Source organism: Heterocephalus glaber, unplaced genomic scaffold (assembly GCF_053883595.1).
Source record: "Heterocephalus glaber isolate CG9 unplaced genomic scaffold, H.glaber_assembly_v1.0 deba00000937, whole genome shotgun sequence".
Taxonomy (NCBI): Eukaryota; Metazoa; Chordata; class Mammalia; order Rodentia; family Bathyergidae; genus Heterocephalus; species Heterocephalus glaber.
This window is the reverse complement of record NW_028258173.1, coordinates 2871047-2883531: the sequence shown is the minus strand read 5'-3', so window position 1 is coordinate 2883531 and position 12485 is coordinate 2871047. Positions and strand designations below refer to the sequence as shown.

The 12485-nt window shown below is 56.5% G+C and overlaps 1 protein-coding gene across 5 annotated transcripts; it reads left to right on the top strand.

Moving 5' to 3' along the window:
• Positions 1 to 1714: 1714 nt before the first annotated feature.
• Cbx2 (chromobox 2) lies at positions 1715 to 10513 on the top strand. 5 transcript variants are annotated; one of them, XM_087208356.1, is made up of 6 exons: positions 1780 to 1853; positions 1932 to 1975; positions 2887 to 2952; positions 4154 to 4727; positions 5253 to 5358; positions 7124 to 10513. In XM_087208356.1, exons 5-6 carry the CDS (start codon positions 5326 to 5328, stop codon positions 8408 to 8410), a joined length of 1320 nt encoding a protein of 439 aa, XP_087064482.1. In that variant the 5' UTR covers positions 1780 to 1853; positions 1932 to 1975; positions 2887 to 2952; positions 4154 to 4727; positions 5253 to 5325; the 3' UTR covers positions 8411 to 10513. The 5 variants fall into 5 exon arrangements, with proteins under 5 accessions (XP_004860917.1, XP_087064482.1, XP_087064479.1 ...); XM_004860860.3 differs by lacking the exon at positions 4154 to 4727 and having other exon boundaries at positions 1715 to 1853; XM_087208353.1 differs by having other exon boundaries at positions 4154 to 5358.
• The last annotated feature ends 1972 nt before the right edge of the window (positions 10514 to 12485 follow it).

Sequence of the window (12485 nt, the reverse complement as noted above, 5' to 3'; positions counted from 1 at the left end):
GCATACTATGTATCAGACAGGAAGCTGGAAACTTCCAGGGCTAAAGCTTACATCCAAGATGAGTTTCTACAAGGAGACACGGTTTGAAACTAATCCAGCTATTTATAGGATTACAATAAACGCACCTTTGCCCCTGGCTCCACAATTTACTGCCTAGCTGCACAAATCAGGGACCAAAGGAGCTGGCACAAAGCACACGCGGCTCTCTTCACCCTTGCTCACTTTACCACAAAACAGGGATCCCCCCAGCCCCTCCTAAGTGAGCAACCACCACCCTCTCACAAAATATATATACGTATTTTTTTTTCCAGCCTCCTTTTGCAATCGGCACCCGAGTTTGCAACTTCTCTCCGGGACACCAAACAAATGCGACCAAGTTAACCAAATAAACTGAGTAATAACCCCATAAATTGCAAGCTGGACTACCACAGTCCGTTTTCTACACCTGGCCTTTCCGTTAAAACAAAAAAATAGCTATTTCTCCTCCAGAATCCTTCATAAATATGCTCTTAACTTCCACAGTTAAACGGAGATGGGCTCCTACGTGAAACAGGATTTTTTATTTGCTCGACAGAAAGTACTTGAACACAGAAGTTCAAGGGAGAAATAAAACACAAAATGAATTCCCACTGAATTGGAATGTATTAAGCGAAAATACAGTCAGGGCTAATATACACCTCCGTTCTGTTTGCCTTGCTGGGGTTCAAAATACAAAGAACTTAGTGTGAGTCGCTCAACGGAATGCAGTCCTAGTGGGGAAGTAGAGGGGCCAGGTGGCCTGCCCGCGGGGACCAGGGCAGATCGGGGCTGTCCCACCCCTGGCCGGGTTTGGTGCCGCTTCTGCCGCGGGCGACGGACCCGAGAGACCCCACTTGCCAACCCTGGGGGCCCACGAATGTCCCAGTCTTTCGCGGGACCCAGCTCTGCAACCCGCCCCTCCCGGCTCATGTTCCAGTAAGTAAAACCTCAATAAACTAAGAAAGCTAAGGAAGCGGTGGCTGATTTGCTCCCCGCGTGCCCCAAAACTCGGGGGTTGGGACCCACTTTCACAAGTACTTAGTAAGAACTTGGGAGTCCTGCAGTGGGCGTTTCAGCTAATTCACTTGCCTCTCTCCCTTTTTGGGGGGAAACTCTGGTTGCTCCGTTTTGGTTGCCCCTACCCGGGCCTTCTATCCCATTTCTCGCCCTCTCCCCGCGCCCATGTCTCTCTGGAATAAAATCGGACGCCCCCCAACCCCAACCCAGAGAAACCTGGGTCAAAGGCGGAGGAGGGGTGGGGGCGCAGGAGCAGCGCCCCTCGACTGCGAGGGCAGGAAGCGCCGCGCGCCGGTCCCACCTCCTCCCTCCGGGCAGACAATGGTTTTCTGCCCGGAAAACGAAGTTGGGAGGAAGGCGGGCGCGCCGGGGCCGGGTGGGGTGAGACTTGGGCACGAACTGCAGGTCCGAGGCCGCCGGGCACCGCGCCCCACCCCTTGTGCGAGCCCGCTGGTCCGCTGCCCCCAGGCCCCAGGACCCCAGCCCGCGCACCCGCCCCCCAGCCCGGGCCCAGGCCGAGGCCGAGGCCGAGGCCGGCCCGCCACGGACAAAGTGCACCCCGCCCCGCCCCGCGCGCCCATTGGCCAGGGAGGTTTGGGCAGCGCGCGGAGCGGCGGGCGGCGGCGCGCGTGCGCGGGGCGGGGCGCGGCCGGGGGCGGTGCTTTGTGTTCGGCAGGCGGCGGGCGCGGGGCGCGGGGCTCGGGCGCGGGCCGAGGCCGCGGGTGGGTGGGCGGCGGGGCAGCGGCATGGAGGAGCTGAGCAGCGTGGGCGAGCAGGTCTTCGCCGCCGAGTGCATTCTGAGCAAGCGGCTCCGCAAGGTGCGTGCGCCCCGTCCCCCGCGCCCGCCGCCGTCGCCGCGCCCGCCTCCCGGCTCACCCCAGCTCTTCTTTCCGCAGGGCAAGCTGGAGTACCTGGTCAAGTGGCGCGGCTGGTCCTCCAAGTGAGTCCGCGGGTGCGGCCGGCCTTCCCGCGCGCGCCTCCTCGCCGGGGATGGGGGCGCCTGGGGACCCTCGGCCTTGCGATCGGGGCGGGGGGGGGGCGTGCTCGGGCAGGGCGAGAAGTTCGCGGGATCCCCGGCACTCCGCTGGCCGGGGCTGCCCTTTGTTTACGAGCCCGCGGGGAGCGGGGCTTGGCTCCTCCCGCCCCGGAGCCCCCGCGCGCCGCGCTCCTCCACGCCCATTTGTTGCTGGCGCCCCCCGCGGGCCCCCGCACCCGGCCCGGGCCCCCTCCCCTGTGCAGGTTTCCCCGCTGTAACCTGAGCTCCGTATTGATGGATGTACTTTTTTCCCTCTCTCTTCCGGGAGGGAGAGGACTAGCGTCCCCGGAAGGGGCTCCCTCCGGAGCTGCTCGGCAGCCCCTCTCTTCCTGGACCTCTCCCCTTTCTTTGCACACCCCCAGCCCCAGCGCGCGTCCCGCGCTCACTGGGGTGCCAGCCACATTGTTCTGAGCCTTGGGCTGCGTCCACGCCCCTCGGGCCCCCACCTCCCTACCTCTGGGCGTCCTGGACCTGCCTTGCCTTCCCTTCCCTCCCTGGCTCCGGGCCAGAGTTTGGGGGATTCCCTTTACAACTTTGAGTTTTATTGGGATTTGTTTTCCTCCCAGGCACAGACTGCGCGGGAGTTCCCTTGTGGCCTGTTTTAATTGGGGGCTTGAGGTGGCAGTTTTTCTGCGGGTTTGAAGTTGTGGTGCACGCTTCAACCCACCTCCACCCCATTCTGGGCTTGGGCCTCTGAGGACTGCCACGCTGCTATGGTGCCCTTGCCCTCAGCAGGCCTGGGGAGCCGTCGGGAAGGCCCCCTCTGGTGGGGTCTCAGTCTGCTGTGTAATGGGCCTTGCTCTTTGATTTTCCAGACATAACAGCTGGGAGCCGGAGGAGAACATTCTGGACCCGAGGCTGCTCCTGGCCTTCCAGAAGAAGTGAGAACTTTAGCAGCACTTGCAGGAGGGGAGAGTTGTGGAGAAGGTGGCCCTCCAGGGTCCTTGGGCTAGGGTTGTAGGCTGAAGTCCTATAACAAGCCCGTTGCCAGGCCTGGGTATCAGGTGTCAGTGTCCACTAGGTGGCTGCCTGTAAAGGCAGAGGACCCCCTAATTGCTCGGTGGTGCTGTGGTCACTCTCAAGCCACACTTGTGAAAATGAACCTGCCGGAGTCTTGTGGTCAAGGACTCTGGTTTCTCCTGGACATTTCTGGGGAGCACTTTGCAGGCAGTGGTGACACCAGCCTCCTGCCCCTGAGAGTTTGCCTTTGTGCTAGAGAAGGCTCAGGGAGCTGGAGCCCACATCTCACAGAGTTGTGCCTGTTTTGTGCAGAGCAACACATTTATTTTGATCTAGGCTATAAAACATCACCAAGGTAGCACCCCAGGGGCTGTTACCAGATTCAGACTGGATTTGCTTCTGGAGGTGTTGTTTCTACTTCTAGGTAGGAGACCTGGGGTAAGAGATCAGCTGCTTTGAGGAAGGAAGACGGGTGGTGAAGGGGTGATGAATGTGTCACCCCATACTGGTGTGAGGCCTGAACAGAGCAAGATGCCAGGGGCAGCATGAAGGCCTTCCCCGTGTGGAGATGGCCTTGTCATCAGAGGCAGATGCATTGGCTGCTCAAAAGCATTCCCAGCTGGGGTCAGTGTGGCAGGCTTGTTCTCTGGTAGCCTGGGCTGTCTTCACTTTTTGTCCCAGTAGTGGGATCTTCACAGAGGTGCTGGGACAGTGGGAGAGACACTTCTGGAAAATCAGGTATCAGTGACCTTATTTCCCTCCATTTAACTCATAGCTTGGTCCTGTGAACCTTCAGGGAGGCCGGCTGTGCACATTGCAGCAGATGGTACATGTCTCTGCATTTAAGACAGCATCCTGAGGCAGGGTATCATGGTTTGCACCTAGTCCCATCTGCTTGGGAGGATCACTTGAGCCCAGGGTTTGAGACCAGCCTGTGCAACATGGCATGACACTGTCTCCCTAAACAGACAGGATTCTAGGGCTGGGAGTATAGCTCAGGGCTAGAGCACTTACCTAGCATGCCCAAGGCCCTGGGTTCCATCCTCAGCCCTGGGGAAAAAAAAAAAGCATTAAATAATAGCATTGTAGCTGACATGTCTTTGACCTAACTTTTGGTTACAGCAGACAAGACCAAAATATCCAAGAGATAGAAAAGTTTAAAAACCATGGGATGGTCTGGATTACAACATCGTGGAGGAAAAAATCAGGGAAGTAGAGGTTCTGCCTCCTCCCACCTCTGTGGCAGTTCTTTGTTTGGGGAAGAGGGTACATGAGAGGGAAAGCCACAAGTTCCCAGGCCTTGGAGCATAGTGGTGGGGACCCAAGAGACACCTCATCCTCGTGTGGGAGGTTGCAAGTCAAAGGAGAAGGCTTCTGTGGCATGTGGGCTGTCCCTAGGAATACTAATCAGGTTCAAGAGCTTACCTTCCCGGTCCCAAAGAGATGATGTTTGCCTACTGTGATTACTGGGAATCTTCACATAGGGGCCCTTCTTGCTGGGTTGTCCTGAAATCCAAGCTTGCTTTGGGGGTTGGAGTCAGGGCCCTTAGCAGCACCTCCTGACCCCTGAGCCCCCTCAGGACTGGTGTCTCATTACTTCCATCCAGAATAGAGTTCAGGAACTGAGAGCGGTTAAGAGAAAATGGGGAAGTTGTGAGCTAGCACCCTGGTGGGCAGAAGCAGACTGGAGTTCTGGGTAGGTGAGGGCTTCCTGGGCTTGGGCAGACCCCAAGGGGTATTCTCTGTTGTTGCCTTGCCCACAGCTTCCTTCTGTTGAAGTAAGGAGGTTGGCTGCTTCTGGTTAGCCAAGCTGGGATTTCCATGAAACAGTCCACCTGCTGAAAGTTGTCTTGAAAGAAAATGTACCTCTTTCCCAACTTTGCTCTCTGGTCTTTGGCATGTCTCTAGTCGAGTGCAAATGAGATGGAATGCCTATAAAGATAATGCCCAGTGGGGCCAGGGATTTAGCTCAGTGGTTCTGCCACCTGCCCTGCAAGCACAAGGACCCGAGTTCGATCCCCGGTACCAAAAAAAAAAGATAATGCCCACTTGCAAAGGATGGGATACAGGCCTGCTGTGGGTATTGGATTGGTGGAATACATTTTTGCTGCAGGAAATGATGAGCTGCTGCAGCCTGAAGCGGCAGGGAAGCCATGGGGTTCCCAGGTGGTGGAGGGGGTTACAGGGGCTTCTCCACACTGACTGTTGATCGTGTCTTCAGAGAACACGAGAAGGAGGTACAGAACCGGAAGAGAGGCAAGAGACCCAGGGGCAGGCCTCGGAAACACACGGTGATGTCGTCCTGCAGCCGGCGCTCCAAGCTCAAGGTGCATTTCTGCCAGCTTTGCATGCTAACCCTGTTTGGCTCCTCACTTCCAGAGCAGCTCTGGGCAAGGGGAAGGTTTCAGGCACTCTTGGGCTAGGAGGTGGGCATTTGTACAGCAGTCTTTCCCTGCCGCCTCTTTAAGCCTCTGCCAGCAGGGGGCACTAGCAAGCCCACAGCCTCTAACCCTCTCCCACCCCAGGTTGGATCCTGCAAGACTGACCCCTCTTCCCAAGGTCTTTCCCTGTTTCCATGGCTGTCCATTCTGCACTCCTTCCTACTGGGTAGCTGATCAAACTTAGCCAACACCCATGACTCTTGCCTCTAAAGGCTTATCATTGGGAACCAGTGAATAAGTAGCCGGGCACGGTGGCCAATGGCCATAATCCCAGCAGCACTCTGGGTGGCTGAGACAGGAGGATTGAATGTTCAAGCCCAGTCTGGGCAACTTACAGACTTACCGAGATCCAGTCTCAAAATAAAAACTAGAAGGGCTCAGGATGTAGCTCAGTGTGAAGGCCCTGGGTTTTGGTCCCCAGTACTGGGTGAGTCAGAAGCATACATGCAGTGTGGACTCATCTGCTGCATAGATGCGGACCTGTGGAACAAACGGTCAAGCCCAGGCTTGGGCCCCTCTGGGCCCCTCTGAGTGTACCCTAAATCAGATGAGTGCAGGCCTGGGCACAGGGAGGACTGAGAGTGCTGATGCTGTGCTGGTACCTGTTGTCCTTCCCCGCTGTGGTGGTGGGCAGCGAGGTGGGCATTTGCCTCACACCGCAGATGTGCACACCTCCAGGTCCCCGGCTTCACCTCGGCCCCCAGCACATCACAGCCAGCTGGGGAGGGGCTTCCGGCCTCGCTCTTGGGCGTGTCCTGGATTCCATCCTCGAGACCACATTCCCTCCTTGGAATCATGTTGGCTGTCTGCCCTGACTTCACTTGTCTTCAAAGCTGTCCACTCCGTCTTGTCTTTGAAATCTTCCTCTCCAGTACAGGCTACAGAAATCCCGTGCTATGAGAAGGGTTTCTGTGGAGGACGAGACCCTCCAGGTTTGATGGAACAGTCTTGCTGTAGGCCTGGGTGTTCGTTCCATCTCCCAAAATCAGCCTTGTAGGCGACCCAAGAAGCGGGGGGACATGCTTATTTAGGGTTTGGGGTGACACCCAGGAGAGAAGCGCTGTGTGCTAGAATGCTCGGAGGGGTCACGCTCAGGAGCAGGAGGCGGAAACCATCCCATAAGGAGGCCCTGTAGTCTACTTCGCTCAGCTCTTGGCCCAGCAGGACTTGTCACCTGTGCCACTCTGGACATGATGCCCTTCCCAGATTGTCTTAAATACAGAGTTAGGCATGCATCTCACTAAGATGACTTTTTGCAAACATCCTATTTCTGTTTTTTTCTACTCTTAATTTTGCCTTTCACAGAACCTGACAAAGAGCTGGTTAAATTCTTGGCCAGGTACAGTGGTGTGTGCCTGTAATCCCAGCACTTGGGCGGCTGAGGCAGGAGGATCACTGGGTTGGAGGCCAGCCTAGGCTCCATAGTGAGTTCAAGGCCAGCCTGAATTGCATAGTGAGACCCTGTCTCAAAAAATAAAGAAAGAAAATGTTAAGTCCTTTTGGGAACAGTGTAGTGGGAAATTGCGCTTCTCTGGCTGCCTCCCTGGCCTGGAAGTCCCAGCGCCTGCTGGCTGCAAGGTACCTCGTGCTCCCTGGGGAAAGCCTGGCACCAGGCAGCAGAGGTATGACCCATTCGCCCTTGTCTTTCCAGGAATCTGATGCTCCCTCCAAATCTAAATCTAGCAGTTCCTCTTCTTCTTCCACGTCGTCGTCCTCCTCCTCAGATGAAGAGGATGACAGTGACTTGGATGCCAAGAGGGGCCCCCGAGGCCGAGAGACCCACCCCGTGCCTCAGAAGAAGGCCCAGATCCTGGTGGCTAAGCCTGAGCTGAAGGACCCCATCCGCAAGAAGCGGGGGCGCAAGCCCCTGCCCCCAGAGCAGAAGGCAGCCCGCAGGCCCGTGAGTCTGGCCAAGGTGCTGAAGACTGCCCGCAAGGACCTGGCGGTCCCGACCAGCAAGCTACCCCCTCCGCTCAGTGCGCCTGTGGCAGGCCTGGCAGCCCTGAAGGCCCATGCCAAGGAGACCTGCAGCGGCCCCAGCGCAATGGCCACCCCGGAGAACCTGGCCAGCCTGATGAAGGGCATGGCAGGCAGCCCCAACCGCGGTGGCATCAGCTGGCAAAGCTCCATCGTGCACTACATGAACCGCATGAGCCAGGGCCAGGCCCAGGCCGCCAGCAGACTGGCACTCAAGGCCCAAACCACTGCCAAGTGTGGTCTCGGGCTAGACCTGAAGGTGAGGACGCAGAAAGGGGAGCTGGGGGTGAGCCCCCCTGCAAGCAAAGTCCCAAAGGCCCCCGGCACTGGGGCTGTGGAGCAGAAAGGGGGCAGCGCAGGAGGGGCCCCCCATGCCCACAGTGGTGGCAAGGTCCCCATTGGGTGCCTGGGCTCCCAACCAGCGCCCACCCAGGAGCTGAGCCTGCAAGTCTTGGACTTACAGAGTGTCAAGAATGGTGTGCCCGGGGTGGGCCTGCTTGCCCGCCATGCCGCGACCCCAGCCACAGGGAAGGGCCCTGGGGGTGGCCCCACTGGAACCAGTGGGGCCAGCATGCCCATAGATGCAGGCAAAGGTGAGAAGCTGGCCTCCAGGGTGGCAGCTCTGCCCACCCCTCCTGGCAGGAGGGAGCATGCCAAGGGCAGTGATGCACCCAGCGGGCGGGAGGGCCATGCGGCCCCAGGGGAAGCCTGCAAGGCAGCCGCCGTCTCAGAGATGAGCACAGGTGAGGAGAACAGCACTTCAGACTCAGACCCTGACTCCTCGTCGCTGCCTGGGGCTGGGCAGAGCCTGTCCGTGTCTGTGCAGACCAGCCAGGACTGGAAACCCACCCGCAGCCTCATCGAGCACGTTTTCGTCACTGACGTCACGGCCAACCTCATCACGGTCACCGTGAAAGAGTCCCCTACCAGCGTGGGCTTCTTCAGCCTGAGACATTACTGAGTCCTCTGCCACCCAGGTCTGCCTGCCTTCCTGCCTGGTTTGCTCTGTTAGGTGACCAACAGCCCAGCCCTCTTGAGGGGCCGGGGATGAGCTGGGAGGGTCTCCTAGGTAGGCAGGCTCGGTAAGGCCTTCTCCCCACTCCGCCTTGTCCTGGGCCTTGGTAAAGAGCTGTCCCCTTGCCTTGCTGGGGCCTGGCTTCCCCACTACCCTACCTCTCCAGGCCCTGCTTCACCCCTTGTCTCCTCAGAACACCTGGGTGGCCTCATGGCTCAAGCCTCTGCTGAACCTGAGCCTTCCACCCTGGCCTGGGTGACCAGTGGTGGGGTCAGAGGGGCTTCTCATACAGCTGTTTCCCCCAAGGAGTGGGGAGAAAAAGTAGGGGTAGCTCTAGTACCCCCTCTTCCTGGCACCATTTTCTAGAAGGTAGAGTGGGTGGGTAGACCCTCCTTCAGAGTGGTGGCTGGGCCTTTGAGGGTGCGGTAGGGATAGCCCCACCCCCCCAAGCCTGGCTCCTGGGCCTTAATGTAAAAGGACAGTTCCGGGGATCGAGGCCCCTACCCAGCCCTGGTTCAGAGTGGCAGCTCTGATGCACCTAAGGGGCCTCAGGGTTCAGGAGCAGGAGGATCTGGTGTCACTGTTGCCTCCCTCCTGCCACCCGCACCCCTGTGGGAAGTGACCCTGAGTTCCCTAGGGTGTATCCTAGTTCTGGGGCTAAAGCCCGGGACTTGGGGTGAAATCCGGGTGGACAGTGGAGGGGCTTGGGTATGAGGTAGGCCTGTGGCATGTGTGCCTCTCTCCCCAAGCTGGAATTTCGTCTTCGGCTGACAAGGGACCCGCCTAGCTCTTGGCCCCAAAGCTGCCCCCTCCAGCTGCCAGAGGACCAGAGAGTGGGCATTTGCTGCAGGCCCATGATGACACCCCCCTGGTGGGTAGGCCATTGGTTGGGGGCTGCTTTCCCTGACAATCCCTCCCCACCTTTGGGAGTGCTGTGTCTGCTCCTTACCAGCTGAGAAGAAATGTCTCCATACCATTTGAGTTCAGGCAGGCTGCCTGGCCAAGGGCTGAGATCTTTCAGCCCTGGCTTTGGGACCCTGTTCACTCCCCTCCTGGGGAGACACTCAAGATTCAACCACCTTGGGCCAGGGATTTAGCTCAGTGGTTCCAGCGCCTGCCTCGCAAGCACAAGGTCCCGAGTTCAATCCCGGGTACCAAAAAAACCCACCAAGATTCACCACCTTCTCCCTGCCCTGCCCCGAGGTGGCCGCATCTGTCCTGCGAGCTTGGGGCAGACGTGACCAGGAGGTGGCAGTGGCAGCCAGTCCAGTCAATAAGTGCTATGCCAAAAAGAAGTTGGGGGCAGGGGGCATCTGGAACTGCTTCCATTGGTCACCCCACAGCTGTGGGATTCTTAACTCTGGCTGCCTTTTGGGGAAACACTGCCCTTTCTAAAACCAGCCCCAACTGAGGGGCTCTGGCTTCTGGGGGCCCACCAGGCTGCAGGGCTCCCCATTAACTCAGCCCCATGCCAAACAGGAAGAGAAGGCCTTTGTGTAGCCAAATTGACCTCAACAGTGTGCCTTTGGGGACAGCCCATGTCCGGGACTGTGCTGTGGGCCCAGATGCAGCCTCCAGGTCTGGCTCACGGGCCACATCACCTGCAGCAGGAGGCTAGTGCTCTGCTACACTTGGACCCCTGGCTGCCACCCTCCCTAAGGGGCCAGCAACCTGGAAGTTCTGCCGCTTCTTTCCTGCCAGGCACTGCTGCCTTAGAAGCTCTTCTAAACCCTTGCCAGAGACCCAAGGGCCCCATGAGCTATTAGTGAAGTGGAGTGTCTGGCTGACCAGCTTTGTCCCCAGCTGCCAGGTCTCTCCAAACCCCAAATTGGTGCCTTGCCTTTTACCAGCTACTTCAATCCCAAAGTTTAAATCAGTGAACACCTTACTCCCAGCCACTTTGCCTTCTTGCTGTTTTGCGTGTTCCTGGTGCTGTGACCCCGGCAGTTGAGGTTGAGAATGTGTGCTGGTGCAGCAGGCTTTCGGAAGATGCTGAGTTAGCCATCTTCTGTTTACCAATAAATAAAAGTAGTCCTGTTTGTATTTTTATTTGCTGCTATTCGTGTGTGTGTGTGTAGCTAGGCATCAGCCACACTTCTGACTCAAGATTCATTGTTCTTTTCTTCTTGAGGTTCCTGGGTGAACTATACCACACTGTTTGTGTCCTGAGTGGATGTTTTAACCTACATCTTTTTAGTTGCTTCTGTATTGCGTAGGAAGAAGTGGCCAGCCTGATCTCTTCCTTAGAGCATTTGGCTTATTTTTGTATGTATTTTTGGTACCAAAAAGAGTGTTCCATGCTTTGGTGACACTCCAAATTCTGACCTGACTAGAGAGCACTCCGGGCCTGAGGTTTCATCCAGAAAACTCGGGGGAGAACCACAGCTTTGAACCAATGCTGGTCACTGGCTTGATTTGTGGGGGGTTTTTTGTTTGTTTTTTTTTAATTAAAAAGCCAAATCATTTGTTCGCATATGCCACTTCCAACTGCTTTGCACTGTGCCTGTTTGCTTTCTTAAGGGGCAGAGCAAGCTTGGGTGTTTTACTACCCTGGGAAAACCTCAGATCTTTGGTGAAACAGGACAGCCAAGCCCCCGTTTTGATGGAGCACAGCCGGGTCAAGGAAATGCCTCCCCAGGAAGCCCTTGCTAGTTTGAGGGAAGGGGTTGGAGTAGGAGAAAGGTGGTACCTGGATGGCCAGATTTTTACCCAAGTGCATCTCATAATTCTGAGGTTTTCTAGTATTTTCAGAAAACTAATGCTAGCATAGGTTGCGGGAGTTTTTATAGACTATGTTAATTTATTTTGAAGGAGGAAGACTTGTCCGTTTTGTTAACTCTTAGTATACCAATAAATATTTTTGTAAACCTTCCAGCCTGGTGTATGTTGTCAGTGATGCCTGGGAACAAAGACTTCATTTTGACTGAGTTGGGCCAAAATATGTGAGACATGGACTGAATAGCTGAGGCAGGGAAAATCAGGCAGGCATTGTCATGGGCTACAGGGAAAGATGATTTTGAAGCAAGGGGTGAAGTTTGATTTTGAGTCCAACAGCAGTCCACAAGGAAGTATGAGTTGGCATCCCCTTTGGCAAGGTCTGGAGACAATTTTGGTTGTACAGGTGTGTGGGGGGGTGTCACTGACATTTAGTAGGTAGAGGTTGGGGCTGCTGCAGTGTAGTCATTCACTGTAAGACTATTCCCAGTAGCACGTTAAAAGATAAGGGCTCTTGGGCCAGGGGTTTAGCTCAGTAGCCCCGTGCCTGTCTCCCAAGCACAAGGTCCAGAGTTTGATCCCGGTACCAAAAAAAAAAAAGTATTTAAAGATACCATGTCAAAGCTACTGGTCTTCCTGGCGCATTTGTAACCCTAAAAGGACGGATACCGCTATGGAGTACCAGGGAGTCCCTGTACAACACAAGAACCCTTGAGCCTGTGGCCATTGTATCCCCTCCTCCTGGCTCATAATAAAATGATTTGCGTATTATATAACCTTCCCCACTCCCTTAAGGTTTGTGTTACCCTCTGCATGAATTTATTCATAAAATCAGCCTCCAGGGAGAACCGGCTTTCTCTGAAGGGGGAATCTGGGCCTGGACGCTGGCCACCCCTGGCTGGGAGGCTGGCTGGGAGGCTGGCTGGGGCGCGGGCCTAAATTTTTCCGTCCAGGAGGGGGTCCCTCTGCAGATAGGAACGGAGCCAGCTCTAGGCTCCAGAAAGGCTTGTTCTTTTGTTGCTCTCTGAGGCTCTGTGTTGTTTGGGGAGCAAGGGCGACCCCCGCGGTCCTGTCCTCTGGCTTTTGCTCTCGAGTAGAAAAAGGTTGTGGACAGCCAGAAAGGAGCAAACTGACCACGATGAGGAGCCAGGCTTTCAGGAAAACCCATTTCTACAGGGACTCGCCAGACGGAGCAGGGCCCTGGCCCACCCTGGCCTTTGTTAGTTTCTGCGCTGCTGATCTGATCGCCTAATCCACCGCCTTCCCAGAAGAATGGACAGGGCTGCAAGGGGCCCGACCGGCCAGA